This window comes from Anabrus simplex, chromosome 1, assembly GCF_040414725.1.
Source record: "Anabrus simplex isolate iqAnaSimp1 chromosome 1, ASM4041472v1, whole genome shotgun sequence".
Lineage (NCBI taxonomy): Eukaryota > Metazoa > Arthropoda > Insecta > Orthoptera > Tettigoniidae > Anabrus > Anabrus simplex.
The window spans coordinates 371,994,172-372,013,941 of record NC_090265.1 but is presented as its reverse complement, the minus strand read 5'-3'; the positions used below and the strand labels follow the sequence as shown (position 1 = coordinate 372,013,941).

The window sequence follows — 19,770 nt, the reverse complement described above, 5'->3', positions numbered from 1 at the left end:
GTGTCTGTACTCCAGAGGAGCGGCTACGAAAGGAGTCTGTCTCCATGTTAGGGGCGGCCTAATTTTGAACCTGGCAGTAGGTATAAAGTGCCTTTGGGTGTGGCGAGCCCATCGTAACAATAGCCTATATGGACAAAGCAGATATGGTGCTTCGGAAAAGGTTAGGGCGTCCCCTGCTAAAAGCGATGCGCAGCTCTTCAGGTGCTGGGGGAACTGTGAAAAATGGGCAACCAGCACCAAACTACATCAAAATTGCAATAGTTAATGTACTGACACTGACGGGAAAGACAGAAGAACTGGTTGACTTCATGATAGAAAAAGATATAGCCATACTTGGACTGTGCGAGACCAAGAAGAAGGGTACAGGGGAGATCCCTCTGAGAGAAGGATACAGGCTGTATTACAGCGGAGGACCTGAAGCAAAAAATGGAGTGGCCATCATACTTAGAAGAGAAATCCAAGAATATCTGGAATATACAAAGTACGTCAGTGATAAGATGATGATGATGAGACTCCAGTTTGAAAATGGCGTGAAAGATCTATTTCAGTTATATGCCCCACAAACTGGTTGCATAGATGAACATCTAGAGGACTTCTTAGAGGAAGTGGAAGAGACAGATAGAAGATAAGGAAGTACTATTGATGGGAGATCTAAATGCACAAGTTGGAATGGAAAGACAAGGAAAGGAAGATGTTGTAGGGCCCTTTGGATATGGAAATGTAAATCCAGAAGGCGAGTTGTTGGTGGATTTTTGCATGAGGAATCAAATGATTGTTGGAAACACCTGGTTTAGGAAAAAGAACAGTCAGAAGATTTACAAGGTATGGCTGGGGAGACAGACGAACAAAGACCATGATTGATTATATAATCATAGAGAAAGAACACCGGAAGAACCTTGTAGATGTAACAGCCATGCCTGAAGAAGCCTTTGGTGGAGATCATAGAGTTGTGATAGGAAAACTGAAAGTTGGAAAGATTGAAAAACCCCAATTAAGAAGAGAGAAAAGAATTAAAGTATGGAAGTTGAAGGAGAAAAGCATACAAGAAGAATTTCAAAGGGAAATAATACCCTTGGTACCCAGGACAGAGGTGGGGAATGTTGAAGAGGAATGGAAAAGATTTAAGGAAGCACTGGTTGGATGTGCAGAAAAGGTGTGTGGTAGAACATCAGGAAATGTGAAAGACAAAGAAACACACTGGTGGAATGATAGGGTAAAGATTAAAGTGAAGGAAAAGAAAATGGCATGGAAAGCATGGAAAACATCTAAGACTGAAGAAAGTAGAAGAAAATATGTGGAGGCAAAGAATTTGGCCAAGAAAGTAGTGGATGAAGAAAAGAGGAAAAGCTGGGCATTATTCACACAGACACTGAGAGATGATACGCAGGGCAGCAAGAAATTACTGTATGGTATCTTAAGAAACAAAAAGAGAGATCAAGTAAACACCAGATTTGTGAAGGATGAAGGTGGCATAATTTTAACAAAGCCGTAAGAAATAAGAAATAGATGGAGAGAGTATTTTCAGAAGCTGCTGAACATAAGAACGGATGACAGTCATTCAATGGACGACCAGGATGAAGAAATGGATAAAGAAATGACAATTAATGAAATTGAAATGGCAGTAAGAAAGATGAAGAATGGAAAAACTGCTGGAATAGATGAAATTTCAGTGGAGATGATAAAGGCAGCTGGAGCTGTAGGGCTGCAGTGGACATATCGGGTTCTCAGGAATGTCTGGGAGAATAAGGAGGTCCCTGAGGATTGGCAAAAAGGAATAATCATCCCAATTTTCAAGAAAGGTGATAAGAAAGTTTTGAAGAACTACAGGGGAATTGCTCTAATATCCCATGTTGCTAAGATAATGGAAAGGATACTGGAAAGTAGAATAAGGTTGAGGGTTGAGAAGCAGATACAGGAAAATCAGTTTGGTTTCAGAAGTGGAAGGTCAACAATAGAACCCATTTTCATTATGAGACAACTAATGGAAAAGCATTGGGAGTACGGGAATGATATGGTGATGACATTCATTGATATTGAAAAGGCATATGACAGTGTCCCTAGGGCGAAAGTTTGGGACAGTCTGGTGCAAAAAGGAATTGGACAGGGATTAATAAAAATGATCATGGCATTGTATAAGGAATGTTGTAGTTGCGTGCAAACACAAGTTGGCAGAACAAGGTGGTTCAAAATAACTAGTGGGCTGGGACAGGGAAGTGTTCTATCACCAATCCTGTTTACAATAGTAATGGATGACATCATGAGAACAGCAAAAACAGCATATGGAGGAAGAGAAATGAACATGATGTTATTTGCAGATGATATTGTGATTTGGGGAGAAGACGACAGGAAGGTTCAAGAACAGTTGAATGTGGTGAATGGGAAGATTGAAGAATGTGGATTGAAAATAAGTGTAGAAAAGAGTAAAACTCTTGTTATGACTAGAGGGGAGAAAGAAGGGAAAGGTCAGATTAGACTTGCAGACAAGCCCCTGGAAGTAGTGGAAACGTTTAAATACCTGGGGAGTGAATTAATGGAGAATGCTCGACTGGATGCTGAGATTAGTAAAAGGATTCAAGCTGGAAGTTGTTTCTATCATAGTGTAAGAAATATGTTATGGGACAAAGATGTGCCAATGGAAGCAAAGGATACTATGTACAAGATGTATTACGTACCCATAACAACTTACGGAGCAGAAACTTGGACAATGACAAAGAAGGATGAGAGTCGAATACAGGCAGCCGAAATGAAATTCTTGAGGAGTATGATACAGAAGAGTAGAAGAGACAAAATAAGGAATGAGAAAATCCGGGAAGAAATTGGAGTGGAAAAAATGACTGATAGAATAGAGAAGAGCCGACTAAGATGGTTTGGGCACATAAAGCGAATGAGCGACGAAAGAATGCCAAAAAAGGTGATAGAAATGCAAATCCAAGGAAGGAGAGGCCGTGGACGACCACGATTGAGATGGAAGGATACCATCCAAAGCAGCATTATAGAAAGAAACCTGGACTGGGACACAGTGTTGGAGGAGGAGTGGTGGAAAGACTGAAGAAAGTGGAGAGGAACCATATTTGCCCCTACCCGGCTACAGCTGGATAAAGGGAAATGATGATGATGATGATGATGATGATGATGATGATGATTGAGAGTGTTAATAGAGGATGGCTGCCAAGCTGTACTTCCTCTTAAAACAATAAGCACCACCACTTAAGATCATTCGCATCAAGTATGATACAGTATTCCAAGGAAGCGACACAAATCAACTTTGCCTGGATGGTGTGAGAAGTGGGCGAGGGCTAGCCAATCAAGTATGAAGAAACCTAAAGAAGCAAGTTCAACGACGACGACTGGCTACTATCTATATCGGCATGCATACTGGGCAAAACTGCAAGCTGGCTGATTCTTTGAAAAAGTACTCAGAAACCACATCCAGGGTCAATTCTGTACTAAAGAGATCCGGCAAGAACTGGAATACGCAGTGTACGAGTGGTATGTACAGGATGTAACTAAATCTAATGAAAAAGTATATGGAATATGGACCTCAAACTAATGACACAGTTTTTTTGTTTTTGTTTTTTTGCTGGGGGCTTTACGTCGCACCGATACAGATAGGTCTTATGGCAACGAAATGGCACAATTAAAATCAGTGGGACACAACTGAGTAAGTTTACTAAGTTCTAGTATCTTGGTTCACTTATCCAGAGTGATGGTGACTCCCTCCCGGATCCCCGAGCACATCAGTGCAACTTGGCTTAAATGGAGACAAGCTAGAGGAGTGCTCTCTAACCATAAGATTAGGTGCAAGAGATCTCTATAGGTCGATGCCCCGAACAAATAGCATTTTTTTTTAAAACACCATAAGATTCCAGCGACACAGGTAATATTCTGTAAATCTACTGTTTGCTCTGTTCCCCCATATGGGTCAACATACTTGCCTGAAACTGCCTAACATGAGCAAAAACTCCATGATATGGAAATGAGAATGCTGCCCCAGCCCCTGCACCTCACACAATCAGATTGTGCGAGGAATGAAAACGTAGATGTTGATAGGGAGGGATAGAGCTCATTGTGGGAATATGTGCCAGATGCAACTACGCCGGTACGACCATGTTATAAGACGCAGTGAGACTACAGTTCCGAAGACAGCATACCACATGTCACTTGACGGACAATGGCCAGGCAGTTAGCCTAAAAAAGTGGTGGCATGACCAGCTCACTAAAACATGCATGTGATGAGCATTAGCCCTGACAACACTTTATATTGAGTGAAATGCCAGAAAGCAAGCCAGCAAGCAGACTCTGCACCTAAGCACGATATATGCGAAGCAGAAGAAGAAAAACTGGGGTTGTGTGAAATAAAACCACTACCAACAAAATAAAAATGGATTTGAAACTGTCTCTGTATATGGATTTATAAATTAACGTCTAATTGCCAGAATTCTTGATGTAGTTTTGAACATCGGCTATAAGAGGAATGCCTCTAATTGACAAAATTCCTAGAAATATCTTATGAGAGGAAGAAATTTTGAAAATAGCATAATGTTGTACTGTATAATATTATATATTGTATCTGTTAGCCTCCATGTCTTCTACACATTTGCCCATCACTTTCTTTTATTCTTCCATATTATTTTCATCTTTACTATGAATCACTTATTCCTGTAGTTATACACTAGCTTTGATGATCCTCAAGGATGGAACAATGAAGCCTAATAGAACCTCTCATACTCACCTGTGCCTTTGCTTCTACACTTGGAGAAAGTATGAGAGAATAAAAAACAAAATTTCTTCCATCAATCCACAAAATGTGCACTTTAATTTTTGTGCCTAACATTCATTACGTTGCATGTTCTGGTTTTCATAATGAACAGTCAAAACTGTAAGATTCTGGCATATGTAGTACTTTCAGCAGCCTCTTCTTCCTTTTCTCACATCTACGTTGAGTACTCAGTACAGAGGCTGGATGGGCACCCAACAGCTCTGTCATCAGCTGTCATATATGGCCTAGGAGTCACTGAATAGGCATACAAGGGAAATGAGAAGTGAGGTAGTTTCCCGTTGTATTCCTCAAGGATTTGAATAACAGTCAAAAAGTTCTGTTCTTGTAAATATCACATGATTAAGTTACAGCCAATAAGGTTAGTGACTACAGGTTTAAGAAACAGATACAGTAAAATAGAATTCCTCCATTGGCCATCCTTAACGTGGTTTTCCATTTGCAGATTTCTCTGACTTCAGCATAACCTCAGGTTAGTGACTACAGGTTTAAGAAACAGATACAGTAAATTAGAATTCCTCTATTGGCCATCCTTAACGTGGTTTTCCATTTGCCGATTTCTCTGACTTGAGCCTAACCTCAGAGGCAGAAAGTGGTGGAAACAATGTACAGTAAATTACCAGTATAATAAAATTTTGAAGACCTCAGAAATTAATTTATTATAATGAAATTTTGTTATACTGAAATAAGTCAATTCTTAAGAACTCTCCTATTGCTAAACCTGTTGAAGAATCTACGTTATTTCAGTATGAATTTACACATAAAAAAACTTATTACTGTATTTATTAAATGAGAGCAAAATTAGGATACATATATTTACATAAAGTAATGATATAAAGTACAGGTACTTGAAAGAAGTTTTCAGCATTCTCAAATTTTACCCTGTACCAGTACATTATCGCCTCAACTTTATTTTTTGAAAAAGTCTGTGATTTTCTTCTGAACACTCCCATACACCAACCAATAATCAAGATAGTTAGCAACGACTGCACTTGAATTTAACACAAATTTAATTCAAAACTGCCTTTACATTTAAAAAAGATAGTATTTTATTTCAGAGTAACTTAAATTCAACATTTATCCACGTCATGATAGAACGCGTCTTCTGGAACATACAGAGCAGCTTTCTGCACTTTCACTCACTTCGGTGTGTTTATACAGTGTGCTTAATATTTGCTAGGTTCGAGTGAAATCATAATTTTGTTGTATTCGGCGTTTTAAGGAACACCACAATATCATGTAGCAGGCAGTGAGCGGAGAAACAGAATCCGCGAACACTGGCATTGCCAACAGTTAGCAAAAAAGCATGGCTCATACAATCAATTCGTATGCCCCGAAGGATATTTATTGTCAATGCCGATGAAACGGCATTGTTTCTTTTAATGCCAAGCCCAAACGGACTTATGATTTTAAAGGAGAGAAGTACCAGCCAAGAAATCATACAAAAGTTGGGGTCATTGTACTGTGTTGCAATGCACACTTTATCCCCTCGTCATAGGACACTTCAATGAGCTACGACGTTTTAAGGGCGTCGGGCACTTTCAGTGCAAGTATAGGGCATATAAAATTCATACAGTACAGTAATCCAATGAATAAAGCACTTGCAGATGAGAGCCAGCATAGATTTCTCCTCGTCTTTGAATCATGCTTTGTTTTTCTTTTGTTGCGTGAGGTTATGTTTGTCAGCGAGTTATACGAGTGCATTATCTGAATACTGTACTGTAAATGTACCTTATTGGATGCATTTTGGAAATGGCTTATTCCATGATATTTGAAATGTTTAAAATGTGAATCAAGATTAATTGCATGCAGTAATGGGCCTTTGAATATTTTGTGATGAGGCAAGGTTTGGCATTTCTGATTATGAGTTGACAGTTAATTCAAAGTCCAATTTTTGTGCCCCGACTACTTCGAATTAACGAGGCTTTACTATAATGACGTTCAGTACCGGTACACCAAAACTGAATAAGATTATCTTCACGTGCTGTTGGGTAGGCAACCAGCTCGTCAGAACTGTGATGAGTTTGCTTACTTTCCCCTGATTTGTAATCGGGTAGTTTCACCTGTGTGTTCTACAGTCTGTGCTGTCTGGTATTAGCTGTATAGAGACATGTTGTGCGAAATACCCGACAAGTGAAACAGGACGATTTTCAATTATATTTTGAAGAAAAAGGCTACATTTTAATTCGTTATACTGAAAGTTTGATATTCGTTACAATGAAACATTTTAACATACGTTAAATACAGAAAAGGGAAAGGGCCTAAAAATAATTTTGCTATTCTGAACATTTTGTTATACTGGCATTCGTTACAATTACATTTCACTGTACTAACAAGGAGATCTTTATGAAATATTTGTATTTATTATGGCTTAGTTTCACAATGTTTTAAAAGAATAAAGTAAATGTCTAATGTCTAAATTCAAAGCTCATTGTTTTAGAAGCCGTTCTCGAGGAGAGTTGAGATTTACTTCTGATGACGCAGAGCATAGATCTCTGTGAAACATAAAGAATTTCACCTTATTTTCTTGACATGGCAAGAGCCCAAAAGCCTATATCATGTCTATAAGTACGGGCCATGAAAGCATCAATAGCAACAATAATAATGTAAATAAGTTAATGTTTTCAATTTGAGCTCTAGGCAGATGGTATCTTTATCAATGATATGACTACTTTCTTTGAAACCTTAATCGGGATAGGGTAGAAACACGTTATCGAACGTTCATACGCACTGAAAATGCCCCCATATGTCGTGTCATCACAGTCTAATATATACAGTCGCGAAGCTCTGATTATATTTTTCATCCGAGGTGACTACAGCGCTCCAAGCGTCAAGGTAGGGGCAAATTGCTAGCAGACAACAGGGAACGAATTACCACTAGTCCAAAATGGTCATAACTTCTAAACCATTCATGCAAATAATGTCCTGACAAGGTTATTGTAATCCTTCTGAAATAGTGGAGGAGGTCAAACAATTTATTTCGATGAGGAGTTCGAGGATAATATTGAAATATTTATTTAATCTTAAGGAGTTTTTTTTACCGCGGACTTTAACATAAAATCGCTTCTAGAAGGCAACCAGTTAGAAATAGGCATATACCATCGCGGACGATTTTGTAGAGGTTTCTATGCTCTACAATTCATACACTTACACTTGGGGTCTATTGTTGACGGTTCACGCAGCGTAAGCCAAGAAAGCAAGTGACTGACCAACCGACATCGAACCTGCCAAGTTGGGCTAAGAAGGCCAGCGCTCTACCATGGTCGGTCACTTGCTTTCTTGGCTTACGCTGCCCGAACCATAAACGATAGACCCCAAGTGTAAGCATACGAATTGTAGAGCACAGAAACGTCTACAAAAAAGTCTGCGATAGTTTATATCTATTTCCAACTGGTTGCCCTCTAGAAGCAATTTTATGTTATAGTCCATGGTAAAAAAAATAACTCCTCAAGATTGTTTGATTGTTTGACCTTCTCCACTATTTCATAAGGATCACAATAACCTTGTCAGGACATTATTTGCATGAATGGTTCAGAAGTTATGACCATTTTAGACTGTAGTGGTAATTCGTTCCATGTTATCTGCTAGCAAGTTGCCTCTACCTCGCCGATATAGGTGCTAGTGTCGCTCTAGCTGTCAAGTGGATGAACCTTCCTCTTATTAGAGCTTTGCGACTGTATATATTAGACTGTGGTGTCATCTTAAACCTTCTAAGTGAATTAACAATACAAACATGACTAACACAGTTAAAGATATTTGTCAAGTTACAAAATCATGTACACATAATATTTTATTGACTGGACCTGAAAATTTAATTTAAACATGATACTAGAGCTCTGCATTTGAAGGAAAACAACCGATCGAGCATTGCCCAGTTCCTGCCGCTGCTCAATGGCTGGGAAAAGCCCACGTTGCGATAAGGCTCTGGCCGTCTAATGGATCATGTGGCCGGTCGTCATTCGCCTCTTGGTGGAACTGTCGAGCACTGCTGGGCGCTCGAGCATATTCATAATCCCGGCCGGTGACAGTAAAACCGCCGCGCGCTCAACAGTGCGGATTTGCATTAGAAATCGTGTGTAAAATCAGTTTGCGACTGGGCTTTGAGCAGTGCAGACAGCATTATGGTTCAAGCAAGTAAAGGTCGTAAGCGTTGCACCCTAGCACTGTATCACGGCATGTTAAAGAAAAGGCTGACAAAATACGTGCGACAATGGTGCCTAAGCTAATATGTGCCCCAAAGTAGAAAATGTGCGCTTTAGACGCTGATCTGTGGCCTGATAACTATAACAAGACACATTTTTTGACTGACATCGCAGTATGTTAACGATGAGTAGCAGCTAGAAACGCTTTCCGGACATACCTAACACAGAAGAGAACATTCGGCATGAAATCGAAGAGCGGTTGCCTGAGTTAGCAATTAACAAGAATGATCTTACTAAATGTTACTTTGTCACCGACCAAGGAGGTAATATGAAGAAGGCACTTGAATGTTACGACCGTTTACCTTGCTTTGATCACTGTAAAGTAGTGGCCTATGATCTCAAGGAGTCCGGAGAAGCGCAGCTCACTGGCACTTGAGTTCACCGGTTACTGGCGGCCGGCCGAGCGTTTGGCGCACTCGGCCAGTCGCTGGCGATCGGTAGCCCGCAACCGGCTGCACAGGACGCTCGGCCGCATACTCCCGAGAGCCAGAGAGGCGAGCAGGACTCGCCGGTAAAAATCAGAGATAATGCAGACCTCTACATGATACTGTAACTCACCTTCAGCAGAGGGCACTTCCTGGGCTTCTGTAGCAAATGAAATGCATGGCTCCTTAAGGGAGAAAAGAGCCCAAGACTTTGACTTGAAGTTGATGCCATGAAAACAAGCCAATGAGATGTTTGCACCATGAAGTTCCATAGTTCCACCTAACACAGTTCCAGAGCAAGGAAGTGGGAAGCTCAAGGTTGAAAGCTGCAGTCCACAAACTTGAGCCAATACTCGCTGCCAATGGCGATGATGTCGTGCATCTTGCAAGGCAGTACCTCCTCCCCAAGCAGCCTGAGGGTTTCCACCTGTATTTGAACAAATAAATTATAAAAACTAGAGATGAGACTATACTACTTTTTCTGAATGCTCAGAATATCAATATAAATTTCAAACTTCTTGCAAAATGCTAGTTTTGAAACAATACCTCAAGTAAAAGTTGTCACTGGATGTCTTTATTATAAAAGTATGTTTTTATCACCAACAACTATCAAGAGATTCTTCACAGTGAGTCTTCAAGTTGTTAGCTTGTGATATGGCTGAACAACCGGACAGTCTGCTCTAGACATTGCTTAACTGTCATGAACGTCTCCTTCAGTATAAAGGTTTAAACATTTTTAATTTTTGCAAAAAATGTTTACAACAATAGTCATGCCCACTGAATTAAAATGGAGAACATGCAAGTAACAATGACTAGAGTACTAACTGTACCGGCCGGTACATTTCCACGCCGCTAGTTCAAATATTGCGCCAATTGAAACTCCTCTACAGGAGAAAGCCTGAACTTTAAAAAACTGTATTAACTCAACAGTTTCTCAGAAGATGACTCTGTGTGAATTTTGATGTGTTTTTGTTTGTCATTGATCAAGAAGTGTGGACGTTCTCTACCAGATGTCTCTACAAAAAAACTATGATCATGCACTCTGCTGCAAAGGAATGAACCTTCTTGAAGAAATGTTGTATTCAAAAGTTGTTGTCTTTTATTTTTGGGTTGGCAATATTAATCCTTCCTTCCGCCAGGTTTGAACTTAGCCAATCCCAAATTTCTTTAATTAATTCTCAGCCAATCATGTATGTCTTCTTCGATATGGGTATGTAGCTCTAAGCTATCCAATAAAGTTAAGAGGGCGGGTCTTAATTACCCCTGAAAGGTCTCGAATTTTCCGCGAGGGTATAAAAACTGCTGATTTTCTTGTCTCCGGGCCACTCGTATAACATCTTACTCTATGTACGAATATGTAGCAGGGGGCGGGAAGCGCCTCATTCTTCAGACAGCAGCTCTTCAACAAGGTAATGGCCTTCTAACATCTTTATTTCTTACTAGCTCAGCAGTCTAACTCTCGGGGAGGGTTCGAAACCTTTAATATGTAACCCATCTCTTTAAAATGTAAATTCCGTTTCAGTCCATGTAAAAACTACAAATCTCTTTTACTGTAAAGCAGGGATAGAGAGTGCTTTACCCTCTCGAGCTCCCCTTCATTTTGAAATTGAGGTGACTACGTTTTCATAACAGTTTCTTCTCTTCCTTAATGTATTAAAGTTTTCTCATATGAGTCACCTCCCTAGCTTGGGATTAGCCCCTGTGTATCGGCCTAGAGCCACTTAGGTTTTAAACTGTAGATTTAGGAGTGCAAATTCACGCCTCCATCATTTTGTTTTGGGCCATTTATATTAACCTAGTTTTCACACACTAAGGCCCAGTAGATTGGGTACGAGATACCCCTGTTACTTTATTATGCCTTGCTGGCAGGTTGTGTAAAAGTCTGTTATTGCCTTTATAGGCTTGAAAGATCGAGAGCGGGTCAGCTCTTTATGGTGTTGTGGTAAAGGTGCCTCTGGGAGGCTTGAGGTTAAATGTTGGGAGCGAGTGCTCAATGCAATTAGGGGTTTTCTGCCCTTTGGTAACTGGTGGTTGTGAGCTGAGAGCTCAGAAATTATACTTGGGGCTCGAAGCCCAAATCTTGTAACGAACTGTAATTTGCAATTTCTTAATTTGTTGATCTGCTACTTGGTACCTGTTATACTCTGTTATTTGTTGATTTTGAAAAGAAAATATAACCTTTGTTAAAGTTTTAAATTAACTTTAATTTTGTAGTTGAGACCTATTCCAGCCCACTCCTTCTTTCACCTCCGCCTACCACGATAACTCCGTAACACTAACAATGAGTTTTTAGGGGATATTATTATTTATTGTGGGTTGAAAATTCAGAAAGTTTTGAAAAAAAAAATTGATTAGAAAATGGTCATATGATAATGTCTGCAAACAAAAAAAGCTTACAGCTATATTAGTTTGTTAGGAATTTTCATCATCCTCCTCCTTTCCCTTTACCCAGCTCCTGCTGGGTCGTGGCATTTATGGGACTTCTTCACCTTCCTCTCTCCTTCCAGCATTCCTCTTCCATGATTTTGTCCCAGTCCAGGTTTCTTCTTCTTGCACTCTTCTTTACTGAATTGATCGACCTTATTCTAGGTCTCTCTCTTTCCCTTGAACTTCATCTCCAACATCTGTTTTGGTATTCTTTCCTCCTCCATCCAACTTACAAGTCAAATCCACCTTAGTTTACCTCTCATTTAGGTTTACCATTCCAAACTCCTTACATCATCATTTCTTATTCTGTCTTTCCTATCATACTTCTTAGGTATTTCATTTCACTGGCTTGAATTCTACTCTCCTCCCTACTTGTCACTGTCCAGGTCTCAGCCACATAGGTCAATATGGAAGCATAATACATTTTGTACATTATCTCTTTATACATCCTTGGTACTTCCTTATTCCAGGCAAGATTTGTTACACTCTGGTAGAATGCATTGCCCTGTTGCACCCTCTTACTCATCTCAATGTCCATCCTTGTATTCTGCATTAATGCACTTCCTAGTACGCCCTTTCCGCGTCCAGGACAGGTGACGTAAAGATATCCCGACTAGATCTCAAGGGTCATTATTTCTATCTTCATAAATATTTTTAACGTGGGATTCAAACAATGCTGATACGCTACATAAATCTATCAATCATCAGAATTGATGGACATCTCTATCTGACGTATCATGAAATTGCAAGAAAATGGATAATTTAATGGATAATTTAAGATGATCTTTGTTAGCATGGAAAACATCAATAACACATCATATTAACCTTAATTAATGTTATTTATTCAAGAAAATAATAATTACATAGATGAGAAACGTAAAATGTGAAAATAAGTTTATAATTTAATTAATGTTCGTTCTTCTGATTTGTAATGATGATGATGATCATCACCACCACCACCACTTCTATTCTACAGCCGGTGGATGTGTGCGTGAACTGGCTTTTCAAAACTGCAATGAAACAGTTGTACACCGAATGGATGTCTGATGGTGATCACGCATTAACACCAACCGGACGAGTGAAGAGACCTGAACTGGGACTAATATGCAGCTGGATCAAGACCGCATGGGCATGCATTCCTAATGATCTAGTGTCCAAAAGCTTTAAGAAATGTGGAATCTCAATTTCAGTGGACGGTAGTGAGGACGACTATTTGTGGAAAGATACCGGCGACGAAAGTTCCTATGGTGAAACTTCAGATGACGATGGTGAATTGTGAATGATCTGAGTATTGGACGAATTTATTTATGATTTTTGTGATGATTTAATTAAATGTAACCTGTCTGAATTTATATTTGTTGTATATTTGAAGAAAATTAAATAGGTATGCAAGTTATTTGACTTTTTATATTTTTTCCGTATTTTGCCATCTCAAATTTAGGGTGTGGGTCTTATTCGGTGGTGGTTGGTATTCGCGATTATATGATATATTTATCACACAATATGATAATTATCCATGTTAGTTTCCGTTATGCCATCATTATTTGGAAAAAATTAGATTTCAAAATAGAAATATTAGGTTAAAATATCCAAGTGCATATAATCAATCAATCTTATAAGAATTCCTTTTGATGATCTTGACCTACAATAACATTCCATGTATGTATAACCATTACACCATTAATATTGGATATGGATTCTCAGATAATACACTGTTGCTGCATAATAAACATATATGATCCTGCTGTCCATCAATATTCCTTTCCTTACTCTTCAAATAAATAATTTACATCTCATATTTCATCTTAGAATTACATAATCCTTCAATACATTCTTCATTCTCAATGCATAACATCGTTATGTCTTCATCATAACTCATTTCATCTTATATCACTTCATATTCTTTCACATATTTCAACTATATATCTTATCTGACGCTCAAATAACCTTATTTCCAAATATTCGTAGTATCGGATCAATATCTTCTCAAATAACATTAACATGTCTTCAATCTGCCATTACATTCATATTTAATGCATATCCTAATTTATTACAGTAATATATAACCTCTATATATCATAATATCACTTGGCATTGTGTATTGAAGATCCTAAAATTATCCCTCTTATAAACATTTCACATATGGCTAATCAGGATTCTTTGCTTTCATTGGAACATTATTAACACTTTATTTCACTCCCTAACTTGGATTTGTCACTGGTATAAATAATCTCTCGCAATTAAGTCATTCTGAAGACTCTAAACACATATCTATCAATGTAGGCTTTAACTAAAGACATCCTAACCTTGTTGCTACTTATCGATATACGTGTTGTTAGAAAATCTTTATTTTTTTCGATCGCTTTCCGGAATGATATCTATCATTTGGTCATATTCTATAGGTCTGGATTCTGGTCATTCTACTTGGCCGGTCATCGTGATGTTATCGGGAACCAGGATTCATCTCTGCCATGTCGGTCCAGCTCAGAATCAACCAGATAGTAGACTCCCAATCTTCTTAGCAAGCCATAGTTTCCTTCAAAAACTCAATTTAGAATACAAAATACAATGATGAAATCAGCTGTGACATAATAACAGTTTCAAAGCCTTCTAACATGATTTATCTACTTGATTCCACTTAATATTGCTTTGTATAATATCAATATCTCTATTAGATCTCCAATACATCTGCAAATATTTCAATTTATTCTCGTGAAGAATGGCTTACTAGTTGTTAATCGTTCATGTTGTGATATATTGAATATTCTTTTGTAATCATGGCCTTGTTGTTGCACTTTCCATGCTGTTGTTGTTTGAGTCATCAGTCCATAGACTGGTTTGATGCAGCTCTCCATGCCACCCTATACTGTGCTAAACTTTTCATTTCGACTATTGCATCCTACATCTTCTCTAATCTGTTCATCATATTCATATCTTAGCCTACCCCTACCGTTCTTAGCGCCTACACTTCCTTCAAAAACCAACTGAACAAGTCCTGGGTGTCTAAAGATGAGTCCTATCATTCTATCCCTTCTTCTAATCAAATTTAGCCAAATCAATCTCCTCTCACCGATTCGATTCAGTATCTCTTCATTCGTGATTCGATCTATCCATTTCACCGTCAGCATTCTTCTGTAACACCACATTTCAAAAGCTTTTATTCTCTTTCTTTCCAAGCTAGTTATCGTCTATGTTTCACTTCCATACAATGCCACGCTCCACTTTCCATATGCTGCTGCAAATCAATTTATAAGTGGCGTATTTTTATTATTTCACGCGTACTTGATTAATCTTTTATATCTTCTACTGTCTGCTTATTTATATGCTGTAAGTAGCTTTCTTTTCTTATTTTCTCCTCTCATTTTAATAATTTGACACGATTTTTACAGCTTCTTCATCGGAACATGTCCACTCACTTGAGATAGTCTTTCATTTGTAATTTTAAACAGTGTCCATCTTAACAATTCGAATATCTATTTTGTCTTGGTCAATGCCACTGCGATCTTATTCCGAATTTACATTACTCTTAATTCCTTGATATTTTATATAATTTATTCATTGTGTCTAACTTTATTACTAGTAATCGTATTCATCTTAATTCGATTGAGCTTGATTGCTGGAATAGTGGAATGGCACACTAGGAATGTTAGGAATATTATTACATCAAAATGTCAGCATACAGAGTGTGTGCAGAGGAAGATACCCATTGATTTTCTTTAGTTTGATAGGCACACTGTATTTAAAAAAAAAAAAAAACATTGCAAGGTTTAAAGCTGGATGACAACTAAAAGATCACCAATGGGGTATATGGATGGAGGGCTGAAAATGGAGCATGGTAAGTATGTGTGCATAACTTTGTATATTCTGTAATGAGAATAAAGAATTCAGTTTTGTCAAAAAACACATGATTTAGAAAGGAGACTTCAAGACTGTAATTTTATGAAAACCAAAATAATTAAAAAATGCCTTTCCTCTTTTTCCACACAAAGAAGACATATTTCCTCTTTAGAAAAGAAAATAACTACTGTATTTCTCCAAATCCAAGACGAACCCCACATTTTCTACAAAAAAAAATTAAATCAGGCTTAAAAAGGGTTTTGTGAAATCATATGAACGCCTTTCTTGTAGAGTAACACAGGACTATCTTCACACCAAAACCCAACATTGGCTTTAGTTATGCCGTACTTTTTTTTTTTTTTTTTTTTTTTTTTTTTTGCGGCTGCACAATTATTCTTTATTTCCATGAGTTTCATAACCATTAAATAAAAATTGGCATCATAATATCGAAGAAAATCCATAGGAAATTTGCAGGCAATACCTGTTCCATGTCTCTACAATATGACTAGCCATCAGGAAAATATTCCTGCTGTCTATAAAACTGTTACTTTTCCTAAGCGTCTGGTACCAACCGGCTGCCACTAGTCGCACATCTCAGTTGACGGCTTCGACCAACTTCAGTGGCTAGTGATGTACAGTATAATGAAGACATGGACGGTGAAGGTCAACGAGTTTACTGCGCTGTGGTATGGTCATTTCACCCTGGCGTTTTGCACGCACATACTGTACCTCACAATTTAACCTTCGACTTCTTTAAAGCATCCTTGTTGCAGGCCACTGAACGCATTTTTTTTAACATTACACCTATCTTTGTTTTCACGCTAACGCGGAACATTAGCTTTAGTTATGTCATATTTTCTTGTGGCTGCACAATTATTCTTCATTTCTGAGTGTTTAATAATCATTTACTTAAAACTGGCATCATAATATCAACAAGAACCGTTTAAAATTTGCCGGCAATACATACTGCACGTGTCTTTACAGTATGATGATCCATCACGAACATATTCCTGCTGTCTGTAAAACTGTTAAACTAAGTGTCAGGTACAGCAGACATGTTATAACTCTGCCACTGAGTAGCTATGGCCTTTCTAAGAATTCTTTTTTTTCTTTTGCTAGGGGCTTTACGTCGCACCGACACAGATAGGTCTTATGGCGACGATGGGATAGGAAATGACTAGGAGTTGGAAGGAAGCGACCGTGGCCTTAATTAAGGTACAGCCCCAGCATTTGCCTGGTGTGAAAATGGGAAACCACGGAAAACCATTTTCAGGGCTGCCGATAGTGGGATTCGAACCTACTATCTCCCGGATGCAAGCTCACAGCCGCGCGCCTCTACGCGCACGGCCAACTCGCCCGGTTTCTAAGAATTCAAAGGCTAACATGTTTTGATGCCATTTTGCAGATTTGAGAAACATTTTTGTAGAGGCTAATACACGGACATTTTTTTAAATCTATTCAGGAGGTTGTCGCTTGCCCGGTCGCTCACACACACTGCGAGCCCGTCTGCCACTAAGTAGAATGCCAATCTCTCTTCACTATTTCCCAAGAACCATCACATTACACAGAAGCACTGTACTCATGGAAGGTTGAGTTTTATGCACGTGTGGGGTGCGAAGGGAAGCAGTGTGGTTACTGTGGTAGCTGCCAGTGTTATTCATTACTGTTAGGTCGCGAATGCAAAACGACCCTTGATTTTTCACATGAGATTCTGAGAAAAAACCACTGTCTTGGATTCCGAGAGATACAGTACTCATTTAAACAGTTCCAGTAACATGATCAATCCCTCTGGGCTACTTAAACTGTGAGAGGTGCCATGGGGTCTTTCGTGTCCATCACAATTTGATTTAGCTGCAGTTTCTACATTTTATGGCATATGAACTTCACCATCACACATCTTTTCTCACATTCCTTCTGTAGTACCTCAGGGCACAAACCTGCAGGGCAAAGGGCTACTCCAGACTTGAGAATACTACTTGTTGCTGCTCTAATTGAGAATTTATTAAACATTATGAACAATTCAAGTTATGAAAAGTATACTGGCATGTTATCTCTTCTACAAGTTGTGGAAGAGAAAGAATTTAAGTAATATGAGTAATGAAAATAGGAAGAGTGAAGATGAACTAGAGGTAGCACCACCTAATAGCAATATAGAACATAGTGCGATGAAGAGGAAAATGAATACCTCAGAAATGATGATATACCTTTTTCAAAAGGAATTTATATCCTTCTGGAAAATATAGTATTACAAAGTGCAGCCTTCTCAAAATTCATGCATGCTAATATACAGCATTGTGTCTCAGCTGCTGGGTGTAAAATCTACAGGAAGAAGGGAGTCAGTTGTCATAGAAGCTTGGAATCACCATTTCACGAATGATATGTTGCCAAATGTTGTAAAATATATCAATGAAAGGGTGAGAGAAATTTAATAACTATTGTATAAAATGCTTGCCTATTCTCTATCATTTCTGCTACATTTATAAACAGTAAATGCTGGGTGGCGTAGGGATATGGGGACCCCATCGCCCAGTGGGTAACCACTGCAATTAGCCTCCCGAGTATTGGCAGGGAAACGATAAACCTTACTGACATGGGAAAATGCATGTCAGGCATCGATCAGCTAGTGCATAACAAAATATTAATGCAAAGAACCATGATAGGCCTAGTAAGCCAGTGGTAGCGTATTAACGTCGCTTTCAACAATCAAACCAGCCTCGGATTGACTGTAAAACCAATACCAAAAGTGACAAAGCATTTGTAGCAGATCTGTCAGGTATTTAAACCTAAGAATTTCATTTTTTGTCCGTATTGAACTGAGAAGGATGATAGGAAAAACTTAAAACGGTCCACCTTTTCAATACAAAAAGTTATATTTTATTTATAACATGTATTTGTACTTGGAACTAGTTTCGACGCTGTGTTTGCGTCATCATCAGCCAAAATGGGAAACAGGCAAGCATGTAGGCATTTATGTTACACAAGGCGTTACATTAAACAATACACATCTTACAAGGAGATAAAAACAGGGACGAATATAGGAAACAAATGAATCGTTGAGAAAACAAAAGTTATACAAATTAAAAATAACCTTAACCACACATCTTGCAGTGCGAAAGTGTTCTTCTTGAATGATTCCTGAATGTAAAACACACGCGCACACATTTCTGAGGAGCCAGCAGGCAGGACAAAGTAAAGTGAAACCTTAAGAGTTCTTCTGAGAAGAGTTCATCATTTTTCTATGTTCCGACTAACTAATGAAGTCTCCCTTGAGTTCCTGATAAACATATACAACAGGAAATTCTCCTTCACTCTCCATGCCTGGAAGGCATCCTGGAAGGCCTTTTCCGGAATGTCTTTTAGAGCCGATGTAACATGCGCCTGGATTCTTTCAACGGTCCACCTTTTCAATACAAAACGCACGCGCACACACTTCTAAAGAGCCAGCAGGCAGGAAAAAGTAAGGTGAAACCTTGAGAGTTCTTCTGAGAAGAGTTCATCATTCTTTCTATGATCTGACTAACTAATGAAGTCTCCCTTGAGTTCCTGATAAACATACACAACAGGAAAATTAAACAATACACATCTTACAAGGAGATAAAAAACAGGGAAAGTTATACATATTAAAAATAACCTTAACCACATATCTTGTAGTGCGAAAATATTCGTCTTGAATGATTCCTGAATACAAAACACACGCGCATACATTTCTGAAGAGCCAGGAGGCAGGAAAAAGTAAAGTGAAACCTTAAGAGTTCTTCTGAGAAGAGTTCATCATTTTTTCTATGTTCCGACTAACTAATGAAGTCTCCCTTGAGTTCCTGATAAACATACACAACAGGAAATTCTTCTTCACTCTCAACAATAGCTATAAAGATCAACGGTAAATTTCATTTTAAATATTGTGTAGAGACGTGAAAGCATGATCTTGAATATAATATAACTCCTTCATTTAACCCAATTTTTTACACAAGGTGTTATATTAAACAATCCACATCTTACGAGGAGATAAAAACAGGGACGAATGTAGAAACAAATGCATTTTTGAGAAAGCAAAAATTATACATATTACAAATAAGCTTAACCACACAACTTGCAGTGCGAA

The 19,770-nt window shown here is 38.4% G+C and overlaps 1 protein-coding gene across 1 annotated transcript in view; it reads right to left on the bottom strand.

Annotated features, from left to right (window-relative positions):
- The window catches only part of tweek (transmembrane protein KIAA1109 homolog tweek), an 843,591-nt gene that overhangs the window by 49,556 nt on the left and 774,265 nt on the right, over nt 1–19,770 (bottom strand). The window contains 1 exon segment of the mRNA XM_068226772.1: nt 9,521–9,831. Within this exon segment, the coding sequence (XP_068082873.1) occupies nt 9,521–9,831 (311 nt within the window).